Source organism: Pseudozyma hubeiensis (assembly GCF_000403515.1).
Source record: "Pseudozyma hubeiensis SY62 DNA, scaffold: PHS48, whole genome shotgun sequence".
NCBI classification, from domain to species: Eukaryota; Fungi; Basidiomycota; class Ustilaginomycetes; order Ustilaginales; family Ustilaginaceae; genus Pseudozyma; species Pseudozyma hubeiensis.
Window position 1 is genome coordinate 211,514 of NW_012133830.1, and position 27,884 is coordinate 239,397.

Below are 27,884 nucleotides of genomic sequence, written 5' to 3' on the forward strand. Positions count from 1 at the left end.
AAGGTATTTGACGGCAGATGCAGGAGAGAGAGCTGTATGCGGTTGTGAGGGCGGGGAGAGGTTCAGCCCGATAAAGGACGGCGCACTGCGGATAAAGGGAATCTTGACGAACACAAAGTTGGAGCGAGGGTTGAAGTGGGTAGAGAGCGATGGGATGATCGTGCTGTGTGAGAGGTGTCTCAGCTGGGGCTGACCTGACGAAGCAAAGCAGTACCTCACATACCTCATCCCTCGTCCCCACCACCACGCTCATACCCCCCGACACGCAACAACCACAAATTTCACCCTCACACACTTCCCGAAACACGCTTTTGACAAAATCGTTGCACGATTTAAAACGTCTACACCCCCAGCACACTGTGCTGCTACGACTGGTGGTGCGAGTACTGCTGACCGTACGCACCGTTGGCATACACCGGATTGGGAAGATGAGTCATGCCGTGACTCTGAGGGTGCTGAGGCTGGTGGTGGGGTCGAAACTGTCCCGCCTGCTGGTGTTGCGGGTAGCCGTACGAGTAACCTCCGTATCCTCCCCCTTGTTGCTGCTGCTGCTGCTGCTGCTGTTGTGGCTGACCCCGATACTGCTGGTACGCAGGATGCAGTGTCGCTGGAGCAGCATGGTTGTACGGCCCCCTGTAGTCCGGGAACCCGCCGGAAGGGCTTTCCGAATGCGGCAGAGGTTTCCCATACGTCGGCGGGTGAGGCAGCGGCGGTGTTCGATCGTACCCTCCCACAGGCGCTGAAATGTATCCGTACTGCGACGTCGACGACGATGCTGGGTGCATGACGCTCGGCGATGATGTCGAAGATGCGGACGGGTGAGGGTGCCGGACAGCGTTGCTGCTGTCGGTGGTCGGGCGTTGTGGAGGAGCGTACGATGGGTGAGGCGCCTGCTGGTACGGTTGGTAGGGCGGACCTGCGTTGTACGGATGGCCATTGCTTGAGCGCTGTTGCTGCTGTTGCTGACCGGGGTGCGCATAGCTCGGAGACCCACCACCCGGACCATACTCGCTGCGACCGAAGCCCGATGCGTACTGCTGTTGGTATCCACCTTCGAACGACGGGCCGCGATGCATAGGCGCATCGTTGAGACCACCGTATTGCTGCTGCGGATACTGCTGGTGCTGGTGATGGGCGTAAGCATGATGCTCGGCATACTGCGGCGGGAGCGGCGGCTGAGGTGCACTCGGACGCTGAGCAGCATACGTGGCTCGTGGACCACGCTTTGACGGAGCATGCGCTGCCTGCACTTGCTGTGGCTGTGGCGGTTGTTGCTGTTGAGGGCCCGAGTACGTTGGATGACCTGGCCACTGCATTGGCGGCGGCGGCAGAGCGGTAGCCTCAATTTCGGTCGCATCGACTTTCTTCTTGGGCTGACGTGTTCGCTTGGGCTTGGCGGGACCATCTGTACTGCCGACCTTTTTGGCCGCTGGACTTGACTGGATCGCGGTCATGTCAGCGCCCGACGCAGCCGTCGCCGTCGCTGTTACCGCGGCACCTCGGCTTCTTCGAGGCTTCTTGCTCGGCAGAGCCGCCGCTTCTGCATCAGACGCGGCGACGCTAGCCTCCATGGCCTCCTCTTTCGCAGCCTGGGCATTGGCGCTAGCTTTCTCGCTGGCCTTTCTTCGTCGCTTGGTGGGCTCCGAAACAACTTCCTCGTTGACTTCGCCTGCAGCAGCACCGACTGCTGCAGGGATGGCAACCGCTTGCGGCTCCTGCTTGACCGGGTCGTCCAGGATGATCTGCTGAAACTTGACCGTGCTGGGACGACCTTCGTCCTCGATGACAATCTCGTCTTCCTCCTCGCGAATCTCGACCATCAAAGCCTGGAACATGCCTCCAGACGTCTTGATCTTGACCATAGATGGGATGGGCAACGCGTAGATGCGTTCGCGCAGCTCTTCCAACTTGCGCGCCTCCTCCGCCTCGCGGAAGAGAGGATTGTGGGTCTTGCAAAGAACAACGAGGCGCTCGCCATCTTCGAGGCCATCGGTCTGCTGAGCGGCGCCGCTGCTTGCGGCGGGCGACTTCTTGCCTTCGAGGCGGTCTGCCGTCTCCAGAGGACACACATCGATGAACCAGCCGTGCTCTTCGACCAAGGCGCAGCTGACGTGCGCTGAGCGTGGACACTTGCCGCGCGTGCATTGAATCTTGGGATAGAGCTTCTGCAAGATTGGGTTGGGGCAGATCTGGCACTTGAGCGAGAAGCGAGCCTTGTCGATGCCTTCGATGCCCTCAACTACCTCGGCCTTGCCGTGCTTACCGACCCACGTCTCTGGCACGAAGCTGGCGCAGAGCCGATGGGCGTGACGTCCAGACATGGACTTGAGCTTCGAATTGGTGGACTCAATCTCGGCGGGGGTTGCCACCAAGTCGGTTTCGACGTTGGCCGGGCAAAACACGCAAGGGCTCGAGGCAGCTTGCTTCGGGTCGATGTAGAAGCCATCACCTCCTTGGAATGGCAGCGGCACCGCCGGGTTGGCTGCGGCTGCGGCTTCGTCTGCCTCCTTCTTGAGTCTCCTGCGCTCCTTGGCCCGTTCGTTACGGACTCTGCGCTTTTCCAGCTCGTCTTCCTCGACAGCTTGAACCGCATCCTCCTTGGCGCGGCGCAACTCGCGTTTGCGTTCGAGCTCCTCCATCTCTTTGCTCTCTTCCAGCAAAGCATCGACGTCGATGCGTACGCTGTTCTGCGACATGTCGCAGTGGCAGTAGTTGGCCTTGCGACCAATGTCGAGCCAGGATTCGAGCGCAAAGTTGACACTCTCGGCACAGTTGTAGCCCATGTTGAAGCCAGAGTGGTAGCCGAAAGGGTATGTGATGACGAATTCGCCTGCGTTGTGGACCAGTTTGAGTGGCCGGATGCCGTGCGAAGCGAGAAAAGAGGGCGATGCGAGGTACGACTTGTGACGCATAAAGTGAGGGCAGCGTCTGGCGTCAGAGGGGAAGGCGCCCGCCATGGCCGACTCGAAGCGCTGTCGATCCGACTGTCGGATGGCATACCACTGCTTTGGTGCACCGAAGTGGATGTAGTTGATGGAGTAGAGGTCCATGTCTTCGACGTGCCAAGCGAACGTAGCTCTCCACATGCCCCAGTAGAGGTAAGGGGTGTTGACGCCCGGCAGCTTGCGACGGAGGCGGAGACGGGTGAGGACGCTGTCGAGCTTGCCAACGTTCCAGTGCTTAGTGCGCTCGTCAAAGAGAGTGCCGCTGAGATCGGCGCCGTACATGGGCGGCTTGCCAAAGTTGAGGTTGCGCCAGTACTCGCTCTCGATCTCTCGACATACTTCGGGAGTCCAGTCGGAAGGAGATGGCAGGGACGGTACAGCTGTCGCTGCTTCGCCCTGGTCTGCTGTGGCATCGGCGTCCACTTTGGATGTGCTTGCCTCTGTCGTTGTTGAAGAAGAAGATGCGCCCTTGAGACGTGCCAGCTGCTCTTGTGAGAGTGCCTCCTTGCGCCAGCAATTCTCGTAGTCGAATGCACGCCATTCGTCGTAGGTGGTAGCCTCTGCCTCCCAGTTCTTCTTCTTGACTGGCGAAGCATCGCGAGAAGCAGGCAGCGGCGACGTTCTGGCGGTAGCGGAGGCGGTTTGGGCGACTCGTCGCGAGCGACGCTCCGGAGACGAAGGAGAGGCGGGAGCCAATAGAGGTATGGCAGGTTGCTCGTCCGGTTGTGCGCCCTCGAGCTTGTCGTTGTCATTGTCGGCTCTTTTGCGTTTCCCGTTGATCTTTGTCTCGGCGACAGTAGGGACAGCAGATGGGCGAGCCTTGCCACTCCTTGTGCGAACCCCGTCTTCCTCGAGGATAGCTGAGGAAGCACCATCCTTGGTGCCGATGGTTTTGGGACCCCAGCCACCGTTGGAAGCACCTTCGACTTGTGCTTTCCACTTCATACGTTCCATCTCGGGACCCTTTTGATCTTCCGAGACGCACATCTGGGCCCACTGCTTTGCATTCCAAACCTTGGCCGAGCGGGTGGTGTTAAGCTGGCGCCAGACGCCCGAACCGGCGGGGGTAAAGTGCTGCATGATGGCATTGCGGATGCGGACCTTGGACAAGTCGGCGTGCTCATCGTGTTCAGTATCGGCGTCGGAAGCGGCCGCCGAGGTGGGACGGAGGTCGGGCAAAGAGTCGCGCCATTCGGAGGGAGGGACCACCTTGACGATACCGTACTGCATACCCCAGCTGTCGATGGCTTGGCAGAAAGCGTAAAAGTCCTGGAATTGCTGCATGGTAGGCTCGAATACGGGGATACCATCGTGTGACGAAGAGGCGTTGCCGTCTGCGGGATAAAAGTATGCAGGCTGGATTGACGAAAGAGGGTGCTCGTCCTGGTGCAGTTGCGACTGCGATTGTGGCTGCGGCTGGGGTTGCGATGTCGGCGTTGATGGCTCGGGCGACTTGGCAGCCGCTTGGTCGTGAGGAAGTTTTGATGTGGGCGCATCGATTGAAGTCGGAAGCGTGGAGTGTGCATGATCCGAGCCGCCAGCCGAAGTTGCAGGGGTGGAGTGACGACTTGATTCCGTTGGCGCATGAGCGGGCGACATGGTGTTGATAGGGGAGGCAGCGGAAGCGGGCAGTGCGTTTGTGCTTGAAGTGGGCGCGACTTTGACATGCTCGACATTCGATACTGTCTGTTGAACGTCGTCTGTGCCAGAGCTCGCCTTGACAGGAAGCGGTGCGACGTCCGTAGACGGAGTTGGGCTGGTGATCATGGTGGTGTCTGGAATCGACATGGTGCGAGGGGCCAAATGGCTGCAGCGCAAAACGGACCAGCCGTGCCTGGTTTTGAAGGCGTCACCTTATCCAATACTGTATGCAGCGTGGTCAGATCTTAGTGGGGTTGTGAGAGAAGCTGTCGAGGCTCTTGCAAAATGCGGATTGAAATTGCACTGCGCTTGTCTCCAAGGAACGAGAAGAGATGCCGGCTACTTTCTGACGGGAGGTTGGTGCCGAGACTTGGCGTGTGAGACTGAGATGATGGTAGTGGTGGCTGCGAGCGGTCGGAAGCAGCGGGGTGAGCGCCAGAAGGCAAGAGGATGATGAGCGTGATGAGCGTGATGAAAGGATGCAAGCGTCAATCAAAAGGTGTCGGAAGCCTCCGCACTCAACAGGGCGGGCGGGATGCCAAACGGACAGGCATCCGAAGCAGCGCTCTTTTTCGGACCAAAAAAAAAAGATTTAGAAAAGAGGTGCAGAAGCGCAGTAGCGTGCAGAACTGTTGCGCGCGCTCACAGGATCCTGGCGGTCCTTTCGAAAGGCCGGCATCGGTTGTTTCTGTGTTGCTTTGTCATTTCTCTTTCGATGGTTAGCTCACAGCAAGCAGAAACTTGACGGTGCTTGCGAGCAGAAGTACCACGTACGAAACCATGCTCGATCAGACCTTGCCCTTTGTGTCGGTGTAGCGAACAGCTCGAACAAAAGGGCGCGGCTCTCCAAAAAGGACAAGCAGAAAAAGTCGGAGACCTGCAGGAAGAAGCGAGCATGAGCGCGCGACCTTGGCTCAGACGGACTGCTTGGCTTGCATGGACAGGGACGGAGGAAGAAAAGAGTCCTAAATTTGTTTCTTGAATGCAGAGGCACCAGGTCAGTGTGACCTTCCACTTTCAGAACCCAATAACTTAATCCAAGGACTGCGCATCTTTGACCCAAGATGATGCGCAGGCAGAGAGAGAGAGAGAGGGAGAGAGAGAGACAGCTGAGACATGGACCACAGAGGCAGACCCTTGCGTAGCTCCGCTTCGATGCTCGTGTCGTTCCTTTTTCATATTCGAGAGAGAAAAGTCGCCGCGGCATGTTGTCCGATCAGCAAGCGACAAGGCGACCTTCAAGCTCCAGCTCATTCAGTGCCATCGTCGCTACCTCTTAGCGGCTATGTTCCGAGTCAACACGGGCGGAGCGACGGACGAGTCGCTGTGCAACGGCCTTTTTACGACCTTGATGAAGACGGCGTGATCCCAATTCTCGACGTCCATTCGGCAGGAAATGAATGAAGGTCATGTGAACAGCACATCGTCTTCAATCTTCTCTGACCGTCAGAAAGGGAAAGGGAGAGCTGATTCACGCTCCTAGAAAATCGGACGATCCGAGTTTTCAATCGGTGCCTCCCGATGGGCCCACGGTGTTGGTTGCTCTTCTTCACAAAGTCACAACACGCACAGACACACACACACACACCTCGGCTGTACCGAATATTCAGAGAGGATTGTACAACGGCGTCCCACGATTTGTGTTGTTCTCCGACTCTCACCTTCCTCACACACACACTCGCGTCTTGTTCCATTCGGGTCAACTCCTGCTTCCATCTCCTCTGTTGTCACAACGCCACCGATCGAGATGGATGATCTGCTCGATCTCAGCTGGCAGCCGACAACTGCGAAAGCTCAGTCGAATCAGTCCTCTTCGTCGTCATCCTCTTCGTCAGCTCGCAACATCATCCCCAATTTCGGCTCGACATCGACCAGACCGAACTACTATGGCTCTTCCTCTTCCTCCTCACCAAGCAAGCAGTCCTCGTCTCCCGCCGTTCTCAAGCCCGCTACCAGTGACGATGCCTTCTCCTCCCTCTTTTCGTCCTCTTCCGCCAAGCAGCAGGCCAACTTGAGCCTGGCAGAACGTCAGAGGCTAGCTGCAGAGCAAGCCCGGAAGAAGATCGAGGACGACAAACGCCGAAACGAGGCGCTTTGGTCCGGTATCGAATCGTCTGGCTTCGGAGGCGGCAGCAGCTCCTCCGTCAAGACGCCGTCAATACCCGCTCCTCAGCGTGTCACCTCGCCTCCTTCCAACAGTACCGCCTCGAACAAGAACAAGGCTGCAGATCCTTGGGGCTTTGATGCTTTCTCTTCGGCAGTCCCCGCACCCAAAGCATCTGCATCGACCAAATCTGCTGCTCCTCCAGCCAAGCCGGCTCCTACTCGCACCAACGACCCCTTCGACTTTGACAGCTTCGACCAATCTTTCTCCTCTGCTCCTTCCGTAGCCGTGCATGCCAGCAATGACCCAGACGACATCCTTGGTGCCCTAGCTATGCCCGTCTCGGACGCGCCAAAGCGCTCTCTTTCAGCAGCTGACCCCCGTATTGCTAGCCTCTCAACTTCGGCTGCAACATCTTCGGCTGGCAGCTCCAGAGTCCCGTCTCCAGCCAGCGGCAGCCGCCCAACCGCGAATCGCTCCACTCCAGCAAAAACTGGCTCTCCACCACCGCATGTTCTCGGTCAGATTGTCGAGATGGGCTTCTCCCTCCAACAAGCAAAGCAAGCCCTCGCCCGTACCGATACAGGCGTCAATGTCGAAGCTGCACTCGAGCTTCTCGTCGGCAATAACGGTGCGTCTCGGCACGTGCACGATGACGATGAACGACTCGCACGCAAGCTTCAGGCGAAAGAGCAAAGACATGCGCAATCCAGCTTTCGCGACTCGGACGACGAGCAGGATGACTACGAGCTTGAGCGCCAACGACGCCGGTCTCAGCGAGAACGGCAGCAAAGCAACAACGACAGCCGAGCACCGCGTCGTCCTCAAGCTGATGGTGGTGCGTCGAGCAACCTGGACCACGAAGCCGCCGCCGACTGGCAACAACAAGCCGATCAACTCTACGCCCAAGCTTCAGAGATCGGCTCTTCGGTGCTCACCAAAGCTAGCGCCTTTTGGTCCTCGGCCAAAGCACAAGCTCAGAAGGCCCTGGACGAACGCAATCGTGCAGCAGCAGGCGCGGACCGAAGCAATACGCCTTCCGACGCAGGCAGCGAGCGTCATCGAGCACGCAGATGGGGCGCTTCGAGCGCAGCTTCCAAGAACAAGGAATGGTCGGGCAAGCCTAAATGGATGGTCGATGCAGAGCTGGCCGAGGCTGACGGTACCGGCTCGAATGATGCAGCCAGTCGAGACGAGAGACCGAATAGAAGCGATGACCAGCCTGCACAAGTGGGTGGGTTCAAGGACTCTGACAATGAGGATTACGCTGCTGCACCGGAGCTGCCTACGCGAGCCACGCGTCGACCTGCAGCTCCTGTGGCTTCCGCTGCTCCGGCTGCGAGTGTTGCAGCAGCAGCTACCGCCGTGTCGTCTGCTGCGAGCGCGTTGTGGGGTAACACCAAGGCTCAGGACATAGACCAACCACCGCCGAGCTTACCTGCTCGAAGTAGTGCCGCTGCGACTGCCTCTGCATCCAAGACTGGCTACGTGTCGCCCAACCGACGCGCCACTCCATCTCGATCTGCCGCGCCATCGCCCATTCCACCGAAAGCCCCGCTTAAACGACGACCCATTCCATCGGATGCGTCCCACTCCATCTCCTCCGCCAACCGCAACAAGCAGGAGGGGAACGAGCACTTCAAGCGCGGCGCCTACGCAGACGCCGAAGCCAGCTACACGCGAGGCATCTCTGCGCTCGAATCCTCCTCCTCCGACTCGGTGCGTCTCGTGCCTCTGCTGAGCAACCGGGCCAACGTTCGGCTGAAGAACGGCGATGCCACGGGCACTATTGCTGACTGCGATCAGCTGCTCTCGATCGTGCTCTCGCTCTTCGGTGGGTCGCAGCGGGATGCGAGCGGTCGGATCGCCGTGTACAGAGCGAGTCAGGAGGCGGGACTGCCGGCTGAGCTGGCAGAGGTGAATCTGAGGGAGACGTATGGCAAGGCGTTGGTGAGACGCGCGCAGGCGTTGGAGACGAAGGAGAGGTGGAAGCTGGCGAAGGCGGATTGGGAGGTTTTGCTCGAGTACGAGAAGGTGGAGGGATCAGGGGTCAAGACTGCTGCGAGCAATATGCGGTTTGCCAGGGAAGGGTTGTTCCGGTGTGGGAAGATGTTGGGGGAGAAGGTGGTTGGGTCTGCTGTCTCCACCGCTCCCATCAAAAAGTCGAGCACGACAGCTGGAGGAGGAGAGAAAGCGAGCGAAGCATTCGCCACGCAGCAAGCGGCCCAAGCAGCGGAAGAGTCGGCGCGCTTCGCACTCAAGGACTCCGTGGATGCCAAGATCGAAGCGTGGAAGAAGGGCAAAGAGGGCAATCTGAGGGCGTTGCTCACGTCGTTGGATACGATCGTTTGGGAGGGACTGGGGTGGAAGCCGATCGGGTTGAATCAGGTGTTGGACGAAGGCGGGTTGAAGAAGAACTATACAAAGGCGATAGCGAGGTTGCATCCGGATAAGGTGAAGCGCGGGGCTACGGTGGAGCAGCAGATGATTGCCGGTGCGGCGTTTCACGTGTTGAACGAGGCTTGGAATGCCAAGCAGGGTTAAGACGTGGGCGAGAGAGGATGCAAAGCGTTGCAATCAGAAAACTTATTCGGCCGACGCATTGTTGCACACACAGAATGAGAGAGGGAGAGACCGTGTAGTGTCGATATGAGCTCGTAAGTCGGACGGACAAATGTGCTGTCGCTCTGACGATACTTTCGATGGCTGAGCACTCCAGTGTTGCAAACCTGCGTTCCACACACGCGTGTGCTTCAGATCGACAAGCGATAAGTCGGGACAAAAGAACTCAGATACCAATGGTGAATGCTTTACATGCAGTAGCCAGAGCGAGACAGCAACGAAATTTTCGGGGGAAGTCGGGGAGTGTATTGACAAGGTGGTGATCTTGTGCCTTTGCGAAGGAGGTTCTGGCAGCAGTGAGGGTGGAGAGTGGAGAGATGTTGCCGTAGAGAGCAGGGATCTCCGTGGGTCCTTCGACTGTTGAACAGACAGTTGCTGCTATTTGCAGTTCGTAGACGGGGACTCGGATGTGTTGAGTGAGGAGCGTGAGAATCGGTCTTGGCAAAGGCTGACTGTTCTTTCTCCAGAGTGCGTCTTTGAGACGACTACCTCCTCGGTGCAGCCGCACCGGCGGCATTCGGATTCGCGGCACCCCCCGCCCCCGCTGCCGCCGCTGGCTGTCCCGCCCCCGGGTTTTGCACCGACAGCACCGAGCTCGCATACCTGCTGATCAGATCCGTCAAGGTCAAGTACGCCTTCCTCACCACCGGTGGACAACTCTGGTGCTGTGTGTACCCATCCAAGACGCTCTTTACGTGTTGGAAAGCGGCTCGAGTGAAGGAGCTCATGTAGAACCTCAAACGCAAAAAGTGAGCGTAGAAGAGAGGCGCCATCAAGGAGTTGCGGAAGAGCACGGCTCCAAACAGCACCCTAGCAAAGATGGCCACTTCGGCGTAGGCGACGAATCGCATGGCAGGATCGTAGTTGGCCTTGACCCAGGCTTGGACGAACTTGGCGATCTTGGCGGGTGGTGCGGCGGGTTGGGTGGCAGGCGCACCTCCAGCAGCGGCCTGGTTAGCGCCTGGTGCCGGGGACGCAGATGGAAAGACGATGGGGATGACGGTTGTTCGGAGGAAGGTGAGCACGTGGAAGAGCGAAAACGTGACGAAAGGGACGAGCGTGATGAAGATGGGTTTCGACATGAACCAGTACACGGCGAGGAAGAGGTACTGGACGTTTTCGTCCATCAAGGCGCGCTGGATGTAGGCCTTGTTGAGCTGAGGCACTCCGAAGGATTTGTAGACTACGACGCAGTACGAGATGATCGCGCCGAGGTAGGTGGCTGTGTACCATCGCGAAAGGCCGCCGGACGAGGTTGCAAACATGACGGTGCCGGCGAGATAGCGAAGACCGGCAAAGAAGCACAGAAAGTGCCCCGCGGCCCAGATGAGGTGCGGTGTCGACGCCGACGGTCGTGGCTATACAGGATGAGCGATAACGGGGGGAGGAGAACGTGTCAGCATAGCTTGTATCATGCAACGAGCTCAAAGCAATGGGTCGATTACTTACCATGATGGGCGAGGTTCCTTCGTGGTGCGACCGTGCGGTAGAGAATGAGGGCTGCGGTGCTCGGAAGCCAAATACGGGAGGATCGAGATGGTGGTTTCAAGCTGGACCGATACCGAATGGCGGTGATGATGGGAGAAGTGATAGTAGAAAAACGGATGGTCCGTGGCAGTGTGAGTGAGGTGGAGGAAAGACGCACACGCGGATGGCCCGATAAAGAACAAAGAGAGAGAGAGCTAGCAGCGCTCCAACGCCTAAATTCCAAATTCCAATTGCAACTCCCAGCTCAGGCTTGGCTTCCACGGCGCAGCGAAGAATTCTTGGTTTCTCTCTCCGCTGACTGAAGCCAAGTTCTGAAGGCTAGGCTGATCCGAGCGGGGTCACACGCCGCGAGCCCTGAACCAAATTTAGCCATGACGCGTTGGCTACATTGGCTTAATCTCGATTTGCGGATGGCCCGACCCGATTGCCAGCTCGATTTCAGTGGAGTCACGGGGGAAGCTGTGGGCTGATGCGGAAAGGGTTCAACCTGCTGCGCTTCATGCGGGTTGCTCGCGTCAGAGTGTGCGCCATCGGGTGGGGTCCGACTGGCTCGACTCGACTCGACTCAACTGAACTTGACTCTTGACATCACCCATTCCAACCGACAAGAATCAGCAACATCGTATCCTTCGCTACCTCCGACGACGTCAAATCACGCTCCATCACGACGACTCAGCTTTTCATTCTTCGTCGGCAATCGCGCTCATCAGTTGTCATTTGGTCGCGCAGTGGTCCGAAACAACATCATCTCAATAGCCGCAGCATAACAGCATGATCGACAGGATATCCCGTCTCCGCCGTCATAACCAAGCCTGAACATGTTCGAAGAGCAGATAGCACCGTCTCCTGGCGTCTCCTACCCGTGGTCTGCGCGTCTCTCCACCTCCGCCTCCACCAGCGCTTCCACCACCGCACCTCCCACTCCACCCTCGCAACTTCCCTTTGGTGACGAAGGGTCGCACCACATACACGCAAAGGATCAAGAGCACCAGCTTCCCGAACTCCACCTGCTCAACATGTCGTGCGACGATGCACTCAGCGACCTCAGCGACGAGGCCGACGGCTTCTTCTCTCTCGATATGGACGTCAGCATTGACCAGCAGCTGCAGGAATCTCATCCTTCCAATCCGTCATCACACGCAGTGCCATCAATATCCTCGTTGAAGCAGCGACTGGAAGCATCGCCTCAGCGCAACAGCCGCGACACTTCAGCCTCACCACTCGCTCACCCTGCGGTGCGCAGAGCCTCCGAGACCGTCGCCTACTCGTCGTCTCCACTCCAGGGCGTCGGACTCGACCCCATCATGGCTTCACGATCTCGCAACTCTCCCGCCCTCGCCCCCGTCAACGCAAGGGAAGCTTCCGACAGCCCGACATCGGCGAATAACGGATCGCGTCATGCATCTGCGCCTTCCTCCTTCGGCCCGATTGCGCCAGAAGTGGATCAGAAGGGCAACCTCGAGTACAAGCTCAAGATCCTCCCTCCCAGCAGGGAACGCTTCGATCGTCTCGTTACGCAGCTCAAATGGAGGCTGCTCGAAGGTGGTGGGCTCGCTGTCTACGAAATTGGCGTTCTCGACGACGGCACCTTGATAGGACTCGATGCAGACTCGATGAAGGATTCGCTCAAGCTGCTTTCGTTGATGGCATCGGAAGTTGGCGCGCGTTGTCATGTACAGCGTGTGCTTGCGCTCGAGAAGGTCATCGTCCCAAACGGTGATGCATCTGCCTCATTCGCTGCTCCAGCCGCCTCGTCGCGCATCGCTTCCTCAGAGTCGGATCTCAGCTTACGCGCTCTGTCGCCTTCCGAGGCGACGCAAATGCTGCAGCCTTACATCCACACCTCCACTGAAGTGGACGCCGACACCCGCGCACAGCTTCTCGAGACGGGATCAGCCGGGTTGTACCGCTTCGACATCGCTGAACAGCAGCTTCCCATCCCACTACCTCTTGCGAACTTCGACATCGACGCACCCGATGTCGCTGTTGCTTCAATAGCCGCAGTCGACCCTGCCGATTCTGCCGCCTTGACCGATGCCACCTCTTCCGACGCCGACACAGCCATATCAGCTCCAACCAAACGACGCCTGCTCAAGTCTAGCATCAACGGTCTTGCTTCGAGCAACAATGAGAGCTCAGGCTGTGTTCGACCCAAAAAGAACATCCTGCAAGGTCGCGACCAATCTGCCATTGTGTATCTCGCCTCGAAGGAAGAGAAGCGCATTATGCGTGCCGTTGAAGCCGCCGCCGCTGCTGCCGCCGCCGAAGCTGAAGAGGAAGCAGCAATGGCAGTTGCCAACGCCAACGCTGCCAAAGCCGAAGCGCAGGCGGACCGTGCACTCTGCCACACGGAAGCACAGGAGCGCAAGATGATGGCCAAGATGACGCGTGTGGCCGACTCGGTACAGCCCAAGACGGCTCGTGCTCGTGCTCGTGCCAAGAAGACGGCTGCCACCAACGAAACGTCTACCCCATCATACTCGGCCAGCCCATCCCCTACCGCTTCGCCAGCATTGGCTGCGGTGAATGGAGCTAGAGCAGCATCGTTCTGCTCCACAGGGGCGTATACGGGATACGAAACGGTGATGTCTGCTTTTGGCGTCTTGTCAGAGAGAGCTGCACGTACGTTGTATGGTGGTGCCCATTTGGAAGATGATTCGGTGGTTGATGCTGGGGCAGAAAGCGTCGGGTTGAAAGCAAGGCTGATCGTCGAAGCTGTGGTCAGGAGGGAAGCTGCTTCGTAGCCAAGAGCAAGATGAAAGCTGGATGTAGTTAATGGATCATGAATCATTCAAGCTATATGATCGAATCAGAGTCGGTTTTGCGTCGGCTGACCTGCGTTGGCACGATTGAGTTGAGCAAGGAGTGTCCAAGCATCGAAGCGCTAAAGCGAGTTGAAGAGCTTGTTGGGCACTCGACGTGGGCCAACGATTCGTTTTTGGCCGGGTCTTTTGATGCTAAGGAACCGCATCAGATCAAGAAAACATACACGGGCGAGCCTGCTGGCAAGGTTCTAGGCCGAGCGAGTTGCTGAATGCGGAGGATCGGCGAAGCACACGGTCGATGCACGAGCAGGGGCGCATGCACGCACGGACAGGACGGCATCGACAGACAGACAGACAGACGCAGGTACTCAGCTGTGTCGGTGATGTATGAATGCTAGACAGGGGTGTCGAATGCGTGGAAAGTAGAGGCAGAGAGACGCATAAACTCGATTATTTCCCAAGAGAGAGAGAGTGTGTGTGTGGCGCGGGGATAGAAAGCTCGCTCGCTCGCTACCACATGATCGAGTGTCTGTTTTATCCGGCGACTCACGCCTGTTGTTGGAGCGGATATTTGACAAGAGAAAAAGGAAAAATGCAGGACGGGACTGGTTTTAGAGTTGCAACTCCCCCCCTCTGTGCGTGTCTGCGCCACGCGCATGGGCAGCAGAACAGCCGTCTCTCTCTTTGTCCGAGTCTCTGGTTACTGTATTGGAATGGACCCCGTCTGGAACACGCATGCACAGCAACTGCAGACGGACAGCCCGAAGCGCAGCAGCACACCTGGACAGACGCGTGCCTCCCGTGACAGTGCAAAGTGACAGCTGTGCATCTGCCTCTGCTCCTCTGACGGCTGTCATTCGCGAGCAGGTCGGACTAGCCGAGGCTGGCATTCTGGAACACACCTGTGACTTGTCGGTCACTGCCGCTTTGGGGCTGTCCAGGAACGCACACATGGCTTTGTTCCCGCTCCCGCGTTTGGCACACGCCACGATTATCCGCCTTACTCATGGGAACATGTGCATTATGAGTGTTGGGAACAGGTGACAGTGCTTGTGCAACTTGTGATTGTGCGGGCATCGCGACGTCTGTGCACGAGTCGAACAGGTGACAGGGAGACATATATAACAGTAGTGTCGACCTCCTTCCCCCTGCTCGTCAATTACCTTCGTCCCACCTCGCCTCTTCATACATCATTCCTTCACCCCTCTGCCCTCTCGCTCTCAACCACAGACGACTAGATGAACGTCCTTGGACTTGGACGAAACACACTGCGTGCGTATCATCCCTCAAAAGCTCTCGTCCATACACTCGAGCGACCCTTGACTTACCCCTACTATCATTTCCACCCTTTGCAGAGAAACTAGGTCGGTCCACTTCGGGTGCCAACATGTCTGCCCAAGCCGACTCGCACGTTCACGACGATGCTGCTTCCACCAGTATGGTCAAGCCCGCCTTTGAACGTACCGAGAGCCACCTTACCGCTCTCACCGAGAACAGCGACGCCAATATGAACCTCGACACTCCACTCACCACTCCTTCGGTCACCGATCAGCAACTCAGCTTCCTCACCGTCCCACAACAACAGCCTTCCATCGAGGTCCGCCGCAATCTCGTCACCCTCATCGATGAGCTTTCCGACCAAGACTTTGCCGACTGCGATCTCGAGTGCTACCTCGAGTTCCTTTCCGACGAACGTCTGCTTCACATGCCTCGCAAGAACTCGGCTTGGGACAAGGTTCTGCGACAGGCCGAGGAAGTCGGTGCACAGTTGAACCACTTCTCACAGCTAGCTGCCGATGAGCACTCGCTCAAGACCACGCTCGTCGCAGTACGTCTTTTGCTCGATGTAGGCCACCACCAGGCCGAGGCGCTCCGTCCGCTGTTTGAGCTTCTCTCCCAGATCGCACATCTTCTCATGCGATCGCTCCACCAGAGCAGCCCTTACCGTTCCAGCTCGTCCGTCCGCTCGCTGCTGCTGTCTCTCTTCCAACGCTACATGTCGCTCACCGCCGACCTCACACGCCACGTCCGTAGCCGTATGAGTCGACTCACTCCCACAACCTCCGAGGCCATTGATATCGGTGCCCTCTTTTCGGCTGCCATCGACTCGATCGACGCCGAGGTGGCTCAACTCGACCGCCTCGTTTGGCGCCTATCCCTCCAGTCTCACAAGCCTTCCCTGGTACCCACCGCTACCATCCTTGCCGAGCTTTCGCGAAGCGTCGCATCCAGCCTCAAGTCTCGACTCTTCGCTAGCCTTCAACGTCAGGCCACCGTTGAACCCGAGACGTGCGAGTGGTTCCAGTCGCCTCTGCTCAACTTCCTGAGAAGCCGCGACGATGTTCTTCAGATCACCGGAAAGCAAGGCTCCGGAAAGTCGACACTCGCTGTCTGGACTCAGCAACGCCTGCGCAGGACGCTTGGCCGCAAGTCGTACGACGTGCTGCTTGTCGACCAGCATGATTCGCACACCGACCTCGATTTGGCCAGATCGCTCCTCTTCCAAGTCTGGCAGAAGAGTATCGGCGACGTCCAGCTTCACTCCGATCTCGCCGAAGCCCTCAACGGGGACAAGGACGACCAGGAACTCGCTCAAGCAATGTGGCATGTTCTACAGCGCGCACTCGAGCGCAACGACTCGACCAACGAAACCGTTCTTCTCGTCGATGGCCTCAACACGCGTCACGTCGAGGCTTTCCACCACCTCCGCCAGTGTGTTCAACGCAGTCCGCGGGCCCGCATGGTCACCTTTGGTGGCGCTTTCGCCGACGATCTCCCTGACTACAAGATCACCAACGACGTCAATGCCAGCGACATGGCCATCTACCTCCGCCGAGGTCTTGACAAGCGATCCGTCTCGCACAACGCTACCCTGATCGATACTCTCGTACAGCGTGCTAACGGGTCTTTCCTCTGGTCTTACCTCTATCTTGAGCTTGTTCGGCTCCACGGCGACCACAACGTAAATTGCACCCATGACGTCCACGGCTTGCTCCACGAGCATGCAAAGCATCTCGGAGACGCTGGTGAGCGTCTCTTGCAGTTTATGCTCATCGCCAAGCGCGCACTCTGCTGGAGCGAGCTCGAGGCTCTCATGCGCCCCGAACAGCTCCAAGCCGCGCGGGCTTCGCCTCATGCCTCCATCTTTTTCCAAGAGATCCGAGGTCACCTCCACTTCCGTCATGCCACGATCCGCAGCTTTGCCAGGGATCACCTCATCAAGGACGAGAAGGAGGTTCAGAAACGTATGCTCCGCAAGCTGCTGCTCTCTGTGAGCGGCGACTTTACCGATGTCGCTATGCCATGCCTCGACTTGCTGTCCGGCAAAGAGCTCCAGGCTTCGTTGGACCAGGGCAAGGCGGTCGAGTACACCGTCCTCTTCTGGCGTCACCATTTCGAGCGCTCTGGACTCGACGCAAAGGACCTGGGCGACTGCTTCCCGCGCTCTACCCAATTTGCACTCCTCGAATGGTCCTACTGGAACAATCACCGCCATCTAGAGCATCACACTGCCGGCCTCGACGTTCGCAAAGCCTGCTTCGGCGAAGATCACCTCTCCGTGATGCAGGGATACCTCGCGCTTGCGTGCATCCACCGTGATCACCACCAGTTCACGGAAGCTGCCGAGTTCTTCTACCGGGCCTGCAAGCTTGGGCAGGAGGGCCGCTGCATCGATCGATTCTCGCTCATCGTCACGACGTGCGCTTCGCTCTTCCTCGCTTGCACCGAGACGCTCGTGTTCACCAAGCGGACCGAGCTCTGCACCATGCGCGAACACATGGTCCGCTTCACGATCGAGATCTGCCGCCGCCAGCACGGCGAGCACAGCGAGCAGGTCATCCACTGGTACCAAGTCCTCATCCAGCTGCTCGTCAGCATCAAGGACCACGCGACAGTCATCATCGTATACCGCGAGCTCTACCACATCTTGCTGCACAACCACGGTCCGCGTCACCCGCGCACCAAACACGTTTGCAACGAGATGGCCGGACTCGAGGTGGTTGTGCATGGAGAAGATACCGAGCTCATCGACACGTACATCAACTCGATCCTCGAGACCGTCGACGAGCAGGAGGACGAGCACGAACACGAGGCGCACATCCACGTACTTCTTCGCCTCGCACGCGGGTATGCCAAGCACACGATGCACTGGCACCACGCGTGCAGGCTCTACCTCACCGTCTGGCGTCGTCTCGGCGAAGTGTGTCGTCGTCAGTGGTCGCTGGAGATGACGTTGCTCAAGATCGACGTGTGCATCGAGTATGCCAAGCTTCTCCATGCCCATGGACGTGTCACCGAAGCACACGATATCCTCGTCGTGCTTTGGGCCGAGTTCCAACACGATGACTGCAAAGAGTGGAAGATCATCTTGCGTCTCAAGCAGCTCGGTCTGGTTCTGCGCACCTTTGGACTGCTCTCGATCTGCTACGAGATCTTTACCAAGCTGTTTGGTTGGTTCAAAGGATGCGGTCGACCTTACGACGATGAAGCGCACGAGATTACGGTGCTTGTCACCGAAGTCACCGAGGAGATCGAGGAGGTGACACGCAAGACCAAGACCACCACAAAGGTCACCGTCACGGAGACCGTCACTCGCGAGGTGTTTGAGACGCACTACGAGCGCTGCATTAGGACGAAGAAGGGCGACAAACACCTGTACAAGGCATGCATGCTTCTCATCAACCTCTTGCTGGCCCAGCACAACTATCACGAGGTCGAGGTGGTTATCGTTCGCACCCTCGAGATCGAATGGTCCAGCTTCCTCGACATCAACATCGACATCTCCATCCCGGACGAGCACGTCGTCGAGCTGCTCGTGCTCGCCGGCAGGTACGCGCACTGCCATCACAAGCGCGGCAACTTTGACAAGGCGGAATGCTACTACCGTCGCATCTGGCACGCCTGCCTGCGCAAGTTCGAGGTCCACCACGAGCACGTCACGCACGCCTTCTGGGCGCTCATCGGCTTCTACGAGGAGCACTACCGGTACGACAAGGTGGTGGAGCTCTACCTCGACGTGCTGGTGCGCTACCGCAAGCACTGTGGGGCTACCCATACGCTCACCATCCAGCTGCTGTATAGGCTCGGGCGCCTCTGCAAGAAGATGGGGAGGCACGACTACATTGACTACTACCTCGAGATCGTCACCGTTCTTCAGGGTCACCACGGTCACTGTCATCCCGAGGCTTGGGAGGCGGCGTGGGAGGTGTGTGGCTGGCGACACGAGCACGGCGAGTGGGAGTCGCTTGTGGAGATCTGCGGATCTCTCTGGCAGATCTTTGTCCACGGTGGACACGATCACGGTCACCACCACCATGAGTTTTTCACCCCGGACATCGTCCTCGTACTGTACGAGCGCTACACCAAGGGTCTCGAGGTGCATGTCGGCTTGCACTTTGAGGAGCACTACAAGATCACACTGGAGTTCCGCGACGTGGTGAAAGTGCGCTACGGCGTCGACCACTCGCTGCTCATCAAGGCTCTCATCGCCCTGGCCAAAGTGTGCGAGTACAAGGAGGAGCACCACCACGAGGCGGTCACGCTGTACGAGGAGGTCATCACCCGCACTCGCACCGTCACGGTCGAGACGATCACCGAGGAAGAGATCACCGTGGTCAAGAAGCGACTCACCAAGGTGTACGTTCAGATCATCGAGAAGGGAGGTCACCACGGTCACCCCGACCTCGGAGACAATGCACTGCGCGTGTGCATGGAGGTCTACCTCAAGCTCAAGCTCGAGCTGGGTTGCTGGCACGAGCTGACGCTGGCTGCGTTCGAAAGGGTGGTGCTCATTCACTTTGGTCTCGGTGGCGAGCATCACCACGGTCGAATGCTCGTGCTGATGCAGACGATCGTCATCGAGATGCTCGAGCAGTGCACCGAGTCGGTGCTCCTCTACAAGGCAGCTGTTCGCATCTCCAAGATCCTCATCCGCGTCAAGCTGAATGCGTGGGCGGAGAAGCTGCTCTGCAAGCTTCATCACCTCGTCGTTCTGCCCGGCCTCCCCTGCGAACACGAGTTCGACCTCGAATGGACTCATCACGCTCACGGCGAAGACTCGCGAAAGATCTCGCTCGTGTTCATCGTCGCCTGCCTGCACAGGCTGGGACACTACGAGCAGCGATCGTACTCGGAGGTCATGGCAGCTGTTCTGCTCGAGATGCAGCTGTACCGCTCGTTTGTGTACTTTGCCGGCAGGAAGTCGGTCGATATGGTGGTGTTGCTGCAGGCGGGTGCACGACTGCACTGCTTCTGGCACGCTATGGGCCGTACTGCTCTGTGCGGTGCTATTGTCGAGCAGATGGTTGGGCACTTCCGTGCATCCGATCTGGGCAGCTGTTTGGGAGAGGAAGTCTCGGACGAAGTGGTTGTGGTGTTGCTCGAGACACTGCTATCTCACACCGATGGCGAGAAGCAAATCGTCGACGTGGCGAAAGTCATCTGCCACTCGGTCAACCACAAGGTCAAATCGCTGCTCGAGGCGGGCGAATTCGCCATCGCGCACGAACTCGCCAAATGCGCACTCAAGCTCGCGCGTCACCACCGCCACTACCACTCCCACATCTCCTTGGGGTACAAGCTCGCCGAGTACATGGCTGGGATCGACGTCCCCGCCACGACCAGCAAGAAGCTCGGCAAGGCGATGCGTCAAACTTCCCGGGCTATTACGGACGAAGTGCTGTGCGCGCTGCGCGAGTCGAAAATCGAACTGCTCTCGCTGCGGTTCGAGGACATCCGCGGGCTGGTGCATCTGCTCGGTGCCCAGTCGAACCACGTCGAGCTCGAACAGCTGCTGCTTCGGCTATGGCGATCCCGCGAGGTGCAGCGAACTTGGCGTCCCGAAACAGTGCTGTCCGTGGGGCACGCGCTTGTGCACGCCCACGTGGCTGCGGAGCACCTGGAGGAGGCTATCGCGCTGTGCGACAGAATGTGCTACAACCTGCGCCACTCGGGTGACGGGCTGGACGAAGAGGCGATCGAAGCGAGTAGGATGCTAGCCGGGCTGTACACGCTCGCGGGGAGACATGGGAGGGCGATGGGTGTGTACGAGGAGGTGCTGCGAGAGATGGACGAGGAGGGATCGGACGAGTTGTTTGGGAAGTGGGCGGGTGAGCAGTTGGAGCTGTTGAGGTGGGCGTACGGAAGGAACGGTGGGTTTGCTAACGGGAGGGAGACGTACAGGGATCTGTTTGTTTCGTTGGCGGGACGTGGGCTGGACTGCAAGCACGAGGAGTGGGAGATGAGCGGTGCGGGAGAGGTGGAAGGCGCGAAGGGGGGTTACATCGCTCCGGACAAGTGGTATCTCATTCGCATGCCGGATGTCGTCGCCAGCGGGCCGGTCGACGCGCACCGTCACTCGCACGAGCATCACAAGGACGGAAAGAACGACCTCAAGGCGCTCGTCACCGTTCGTTCCGCTGCTCGCAAGGGGAGGGACTCGCTGACGCGCATCGCTTCGCGTCGTTCGCGTGGCTGCCAGCTCGCACCTGAGCTTGTTGTCGCTTGAGGTTACTTGATTTGTTTTTGGTACTCAGGATCTCAATGTTATGGATTGTTTCTCAATTTGGGCTGATGGCGCAAGGACTGTAGCTCATTATTTCGTACAATCAGAGTCTGTGTCCTGAAAGTCCGAGTTTTAAGGAGATATTAAGCTGGTTCCAGCATGAGCATCTTCAAGTAGAGAAGGGAAACGACTCTTTTGAGTGATGACAAGCTTTGCACAAAAGCTTTCAAGATATATGAGAGAAACATCGCATTATATTTCTTCAAGGAGAACGGGGAAAACAAATCATCTCGGGCAAAAAGGGACTAAAGTAGGCAAAGTTCAAGGGACTATTTGGGGAAGAGTCGGGGAGATATCATCGAATCGAGCTAAAAAGGACTATGAGAGTTTGATGATCAATGTCCACGCAACTTGTCGAGGAAAGAGGAATCGGCTGTGTGTGAACTGGCTTCGACCTTCCCCTCTCTCTCTGTCGGAGAGTGGAACAGGTAAAAACTCTCTGAGCTTATCTCTTCACGATCCTTTTCAAAGCTGGAGGAGCTGCTTGATCGAACCACCGTAGCTCGAACCGTTGCTCGTCTGAGCGCCACCCTGGTTGGAGGTGACACCGTTGCCGTTGACGACCTTGTCGTTGGTCTCAAAGCTGGAGCTGTCACCACCCTGGGAGTTGGCGTTGGAGAACTGCGCAGCCGAGTTGTAGGTGGCCGAGGGAACAGAACGCGACTGGATGTTCTTGTTGGAGTTCTGAGTGGCCTGCTGGTTGTTGGACTGGCTGGCGCCTACGTTTTGGTTGATCTTGCCGGCGACAGCGGTGTTGTCAACGTAAGAATCGGGGTGGTAGGTCCAGAAGTAACCGGAGGCAACGCGGGGGGCGGAAGCGTGGGCAGAAGCGTCGGCCTTGGCGTTGACGGACTGGGTGTTGCCCTGGTTCTGGGTGTTGACATCGCGGGACCAGAAGGAGTTGATGTTCTCCTTGTCCGAGACCTGCGAGGCGTCCTGGTTGGAGGACTGCTGGGGAGCGCTCGTCTGGTCGACCGAACCAGCGTGCGAAGAAGCATCCACATTCACGTTGCCGTTGTTCCAGTTACCAGCACCACCACCGACAACCTTGACGTTGCCACCGTAGGCGTCGGCGTTGCCGTTCTGCGTGGTGATCTGTGCGGTACCCTGACCCTGACCCTGGATGTCGCGGCCAAAGACGTTCTGCAGCTGCTGGTCGAGCGACTGCGTGCCGGACTGCTGGCCCTGCTGCGAAGCCTGGCCGTTCTGAGTGACAGTTCCAGCGGTAGCACCGTTCTTGACGGTGGCGGGGCCGTTGCCGCCGACGAGGTAGGCGGAGCCGCCCTGGGCGTTGGCCTGGCCGTTCTGGTGGATGCCCTGGTTGATGCCCTGCGAGAGGTCCTGCAGCTGGCGAGCCTGGAGGAACCGGTTCAGGGTCTCCTGGGTGAGACCCTGGGTGGCAGACTGAGCGCCGTCCTGCTTTCCGGAGGCGCCCTGGTTGACGCTTCCGGCGGTAGCGGTGCCGTCAACCGAGGCAGGTCCGTTGTTGCCATAGATGTAGGCAGAGCCACCCTGAGCGTTGGCGGAGCCGGTCTGGTCGATGCCCTGACCGATACCCTGGCCGAGACCCTGGTACTGGCGCTTACCAAAGAGCTGAGAGAGCGACTGCTCGATCGATCCACCCTGACCGTTGTTCTCGGCGCCCTGAGAGCCACCAGCGGTGACAGAGTTGCCGGTTCCGCTGACCACGGGGCGGTTGGACTGGTACTGGGAGCTCTGGCCACCGTAACCGTTGGCCGAGGCGCCCTGCTGTCCAAGCCCCTCGAACTGGCGCTTGCTGAAGCCAAGCTTCTGGAGCAGAGACTGGTCGACGCTTCCACCAGTTCCGTCGTTCTCACCGAACTGCGAGCCACCGGTGGTGACCGAGTTGCCGGCGCCCGAGACGACAGGGCGGTTGTCCTGGCCCTGCTGGGAGAAGCCACCGTATCCATCGGCGCTGCCCTGCTGCTTGCCAGAGGCGAAAAGCTGACGCTTGCTCAGACCAAGCTTCTGAGCGAGCGACTGCTGGACCTCACCACCCTGACCGTTGTTCTCGCCGAACTGCGAGCCGCCGCTGGTGAGCGAGCTGCCCGATCCGGAAAGGACGGGCTTGTTGGTCTGGCCCTGAGCAGAAGAGCCACCGAATCCATCAGCACTGCCCTGCTGCTTGCCAGAGGCGAACAGCTGGCGCTTGCCGAGGCCGAGCTTCTGGGAGAGGGACTGGGTGATGTCACCACCCTGGCCGTTGTTCTCGGAACCCTGAGCACCGCCGCTGGTGAGCGAGCTGCCCGATCCAGAGAGGACAGGGGTGTTGGTCTGACCCTGAGCGGACGAGCCACCGAAGCCGTCAGCAGAAGCACCCTGCTTGCCCGAGGCGAAAAGCTGGCGCTTGCCAAAGCCACCGCCGAGCTTCTGGAGCTGAGAGAGGGACTGCTCGATCGATCCACCGGTACCGTTGTCCTCGGCGCTCTGAGCACCGCCGGCGGTCAAGCTGTTACCGGCACCCGAAAGAACGGGGGCGTTGCTCTGGCCCTGCTGGGAAGTTCCGCCGTAACCGTCGGCGGAAGCACCCTGCTTGCCCTGAGAGAAGAGCTGGCGCCTACCGAAGAGGCTGCTAGCGCCGCCGCTGCCGCCACTGCCACCGAGCTGCTGGAGCTGCTGGAGGCCCTGCTGGATCTGTCCACCAGTGCCGTCGTTCTGAGCCTGTTGAGCACCACCGGCGGTGAGCGAGTTGCCGGAGCCCGAGAGGACGGGGGCGTTGGACTGACCCTGGGCAGACTCTCCACCGTAGCCGTTGGCAGAGGCACCCTGCTTGCCAGACGAGAAGAGCTGACGACCCTGGAGCTGCTGGAGCAGGTTCTGGGTGATGTCACCACCCTGACCGTTGTTCTCGGAACCTTGAGCACCACCCGAGGTGAGAGTGTTGCCCGAACCCGAGAGGACGGGAGTGTTGGTCTGGCCCTGGAGCGAAGAGCCGCCGTAACCGTTTGCGGAAGCACCCTGCTTACCCTGAGCCGACTCGAAGAGGCCACGGGCAGCGTTCTTCTGGTTACCGGTGCCGGCAACCTGAGCGTTGGCGTTGTTGTTGTTGAGCAGGTTGGCGCTGATAAGATCGCCAGTGGAAGCGTGCTTGGAGGACTTGTCGTCCTTGCAGTCGTCGTCCTTGTTCTTCTGGTTGCCAGTGCCGAGGATCTGGAGGTTGGCGTTGTTGCCGTTGAGGGCGTCGAGGTCGACGAGGTCGCCAGTGGAACCACGCTTGTTCTTCTGGTTACCAGTGCCAAGGACCTGAGCGTTGGCATCGTTGCCGTCGAGGGCGACGAGGTGAACAAGGTCGCCAGTGGAGCGCTTGTTGGTCTGGTCACCGGTACCGGCAGCCTGAACGTTGGCCTTGTTGCCGTTCAGAGCGTTGACGTTGATGAGGTCACCAGTTGAGCCACCGCCATCCGAGGGATGCGAAGAGGCAGAGTGCGAAGGGGCGGGTGCCGAAGAAGAAGAAGAAGCCGGGTGCGAAGCGGCGGGGACAACGATGGCGGGGTGCGAAGCCTTCCAAGCGTTGTCGCTAGCGATCTTGACGCCCTGCTTGTTGGCCTGGATCGAGTCAGAGGACTGAACGACGTCCTTGCCCGAAGCTTGCTGCGAAGTGCCTTGAGTGTTGGACTGCGTGATGGGAGCAGCGGAGCCGAGGTGGGCAGTGGCCACCGAAGCAGCGACGAAAGCGGTGAATCCAGCGTTGAACTTCATTGTGAAATGCGATTAAATGGAACTAGGTAGTGTCCGAGAGTAAGAGATGATTAGGGAGTAAAGGGGGAGTAGAGTATTGTCCTTGAGTGCGATGCGATGATTTGATGATGGGAGGAGATGGGATGAGGGCTAGAATGGTTGAGGTTATATAGATTTCGAGTAGGGCCAAGGTCTCGCGGTTCGTGCTACAGGGAAAACGGCTTGCCGTGCAGTGAAGCATACAGCAGAAGGCAACGAGGGCTAAGCAGAGTGAACACAGCAAACATACAGCGGAAAGAGACCGGTCTTAGTGGATGCCAACGGCGCTGCTGGAACACAGATGAGATGCTGATACGTATAGCGGAACTGAACGAGGATGTATCCCGCTGTAGCAAGGTCATGTCACCGGTGTCCTACCCGTAGTGACAGTACATAGTCCTAATCGTTTTGACATTGAACGGCGGTGTTGAAAAGCGACAAGCCAATTAGACGGCGTGGATCAAGGGTTTTGACGTGATAATCGGCAGATCTTCGCCAAAGCTCGGAATCGTGCCGAATGAAGAAGCGATGAGAATCTGACTCGCCAAGGTAGCGATGGGAACATGACTCGCCAGCGTAGCGATGGGAAAGTTCGATAGAAGCGATGGGTATGGGAACCTTTACCATCGGATGTGTAGCGAGGAGGAGGGTGTCTGGGTGTCGGATGTCGATGGCGTCTCTGCTTGATGACGTCGAGAGCACGAGGTCGGACGGGCAAGGCCAAGCGATGAGGACGACGAGGGGAGGAGAGGTGGTGGTGACCAACGAGGTTTACGGCAAGGACTTGCATCTGACTGCTCGGTTGCGGAGTCACCGGCAAAATTGGGCAGGGAAATGCAAGATCCGAAAGCGCTGTCACGGCAATGCAAACGCAAAGTATGGCGGACGCAGACAGTGGAGGATGCGGAACGTGTCAAAGCACGCTGAGAGGAGAGAAGGGAGAAGATGCGAGATGTGTCGAACAGTGCATATGACAGAGCTGTTTGCGACTGAGATCGCGGCGTCTTGCTGTCAGTGGCGTGGACAAGGCGGGGCAGGACTGTTTGCGGGACGGAGCACGCCTTTGTGCATGCATTTAGGGACGACATGAGGTGTTTGGACTGTGCATGATGCTAAAATGGCATGATTCGCGCCACAAGCCCGTGACGACGACGCACAGCGATGCTTTTCAGCCACGGCTGTCAGACTACGCAGAAAAACCTTTTTTTTTTCCTCGACATCGAAAGCAAGTCGGCATGCATCCCGACGGAACAGCATTTGGTGGCGCGCGGCGCACATCGAAGGCAGCGGCTAATCTAGAAACACCGGCTCAGCTGTTGATCGAAGATTCCCATGCAAGCCATCTGGAAGCGATCGCCTGTCAATCTTGAAGGTCAGCAGCCGAAGTGACGCCACGGCACGGCACCAAGCGGAGAAAATCGCATCCAGGAATTTACCGGAAAATCAAATAAATGGAAAACCAAAAATTAAGCGAGGCAGGCGTCGATATGTCGGCGACTTTATGTCGACTTCGGCAAAACGTGTTCTCGCTGTGGAAGTCGCTTGACGAGGTTAAGAGCACGTTGACGCTGACACAGATGCCACGCCAGTGGAAGGGTGACTGTCGATCCCGTTTGCAAATCTGCACAGACCACAACGCCTGTCAAAACAAGTTCCTTGGATCGACACACCCTTGATTTCTCTCAGAGACCCTTGAGATCGCAAGGTTGCCGTTGCCATCTGTCATCGTGCAGCTTCTTTCGGCCTGTCAAAGATTGCCTTTCCTCGGCTGTCAGACCGATGTCGGCTTGTTTGTCTCGCGTGCAGATCCGATGGGAAAATATGGACAGCTCTCATCTCACAAAGGGTTGCGATGGTGCAAGAAACCGAAGAGGTACACAGATCTTGAGTTTTCAGGACGATCGAAGAGAGGTGTTGGCTGGACGAGCAGTGCAAGTCATTCAAGATTGCTGCAGTCCTGGCTGAAATGTGAGCGTTATGGGGGGCAACCAATCCTGTCGGAGAGGTCGGTGTGCGCGAAAATGTGTTCTCGCTTTAGCTTCCATCATCATCTGCTTCCATCTCTCCATCATCCTACACCTACACGTCAACTTCAAGATCATATCGTCAAGATGAAAGTGACTTCGAGTCTAGCTTCGATGCTGGCACTGTCGATGCTGATTGCGGTCAGTGTCGAGAGCGCGCCTGTTTCAAAAGGTCAGTTGGACATTTTGGTTCGAGGACTCGGTGATGCTCCTCTTATCGTTCTTGGAAATTACCAGGACGGCAACGACAACCAGAGCGGAAATGGCAACCAGCAGACGAGCGTTTCCAACACCAACGTCAATGGTGACGGTAACTCGGTCACCTCCAACTCTGACGGCTCGACGCAGAGCCAATCCCAGAACGCCAACCAATCGAGTGGCTCATCGACTGGACAAACCTCTCAGCAGCAGTCGCAGCAACAATCGCAGACTTCGAACAACAACCAAGTTGCCAACTCGCAAGGTGCTCAGCAGCAGGCTCAACAGCAGGCACAGCAAGCTCAATCGCAATCGCAGGCGCAAAACTCGAACTCCGGTCAAGGATCATCCACCGGTCAGACTCAGAGTCAATCGCAAAACAGCGTTCAGAATGCCCTGCAACGACGATGCAAAGAGTGGTATTGAACTGCCACCCATGACCCTTCCATTCGATATCTTCTGTTGTCCTTTCACCATTTGTTCGTTACCGTCTCTTTTTTAGTCAGTTCATGTTAGCGGAGGTGTCTTGATCGCCATTGCGTGATTTTTGTCGCCTCTTTATTTGCGCGTAATTTCTAATTTCGTCTGAATCATTGCTGTGTATTCGCTCGTGATTTTCACATGACGATTGTTGAGACCGGTGGAACGAGTTGCTATTCGAATCGTTCAATTATAGCAAGCTTGTGCTGCGACTGTATCAATCCTTACGGTTAGCTGGAGGAAATGGCAAGGAAAAAGTGTGCCAAGCAAGGATTGCTGAGTCAGTGCATTGGTGCCAACATGTTCGACCCACAA

General features: G+C 57.9%; 7 protein-coding genes across 7 annotated transcripts; 4 read left to right on the forward strand and 3 right to left on the reverse strand.

Annotated features, from left to right (window-relative positions):
* Positions 1 to 365: 365 nt before the first annotated feature.
* PHSY_005366 (potential jumonji-like transcriptional repressor of PHR1) lies at positions 366 to 4,733 on the reverse strand (the record flags this gene model as incomplete). The annotated part of the gene is made up of 1 exon (XM_012335976.1): positions 366 to 4,733. The coding sequence occupies one exon, from the start codon at positions 4,731 to 4,733 to the stop codon at positions 366 to 368; it is 4,368 nt and encodes a 1,455-aa protein (XP_012191366.1).
* A 1,600-nt stretch (positions 4,734 to 6,333) lies between these two features.
* PHSY_005367 (hypothetical protein) lies at positions 6,334 to 9,234 on the forward strand (the record flags this gene model as incomplete). The annotated part of the gene is made up of 1 exon (XM_012335977.1): positions 6,334 to 9,234. One exon carries the CDS (start codon positions 6,334 to 6,336, stop codon positions 9,232 to 9,234), a length of 2,901 nt encoding a protein of 966 aa, XP_012191367.1.
* Positions 9,235 to 9,797: 563 nt separating this feature from the next.
* PHSY_005368 (hypothetical protein) lies at positions 9,798 to 10,577 on the reverse strand (the record flags this gene model as incomplete). Its single annotated transcript, XM_012335978.1, has 1 exon — positions 9,798 to 10,577. The coding sequence occupies one exon, from the start codon at positions 10,575 to 10,577 to the stop codon at positions 9,798 to 9,800; it is 780 nt and encodes a 259-aa protein (XP_012191368.1).
* A 1,041-nt stretch (positions 10,578 to 11,618) lies between these two features.
* On the forward strand, positions 11,619 to 13,544 carry PHSY_005369 (hypothetical protein; the record flags this gene model as incomplete). Its single annotated transcript, XM_012335979.1, has 1 exon — positions 11,619 to 13,544. The coding sequence occupies one exon, from the start codon at positions 11,619 to 11,621 to the stop codon at positions 13,542 to 13,544; it is 1,926 nt and encodes a 641-aa protein (XP_012191369.1).
* Positions 13,545 to 13,834: 290 nt separating this feature from the next.
* Positions 13,835 to 21,072, forward strand: PHSY_005370 (hypothetical protein; the record flags this gene model as incomplete). The annotated part of the gene is made up of 2 exons (XM_012335980.1): positions 13,835 to 13,929; positions 14,796 to 21,072. The coding sequence occupies 2 exons, from the start codon at positions 13,835 to 13,837 to the stop codon at positions 21,070 to 21,072; spliced, it is 6,372 nt and encodes a 2,123-aa protein (XP_012191370.1).
* A 522-nt stretch (positions 21,073 to 21,594) lies between these two features.
* On the reverse strand, positions 21,595 to 24,849 carry PHSY_005371 (hypothetical protein; the record flags this gene model as incomplete). Its single annotated transcript, XM_012335981.1, has 1 exon — positions 21,595 to 24,849. One exon carries the CDS (start codon positions 24,847 to 24,849, stop codon positions 21,595 to 21,597), a length of 3,255 nt encoding a protein of 1,084 aa, XP_012191371.1.
* Positions 24,850 to 25,531: 682 nt separating this feature from the next.
* Positions 25,532 to 27,515, forward strand: PHSY_005372 (hypothetical protein; the record flags this gene model as incomplete). Its single annotated transcript, XM_012335982.1, has 2 exons — positions 25,532 to 25,877; positions 26,674 to 27,515. The coding sequence occupies 2 exons, from the start codon at positions 25,532 to 25,534 to the stop codon at positions 27,513 to 27,515; spliced, it is 1,188 nt and encodes a 395-aa protein (XP_012191372.1).
* Between the last annotated feature and the right edge of the window lie 369 nt (positions 27,516 to 27,884).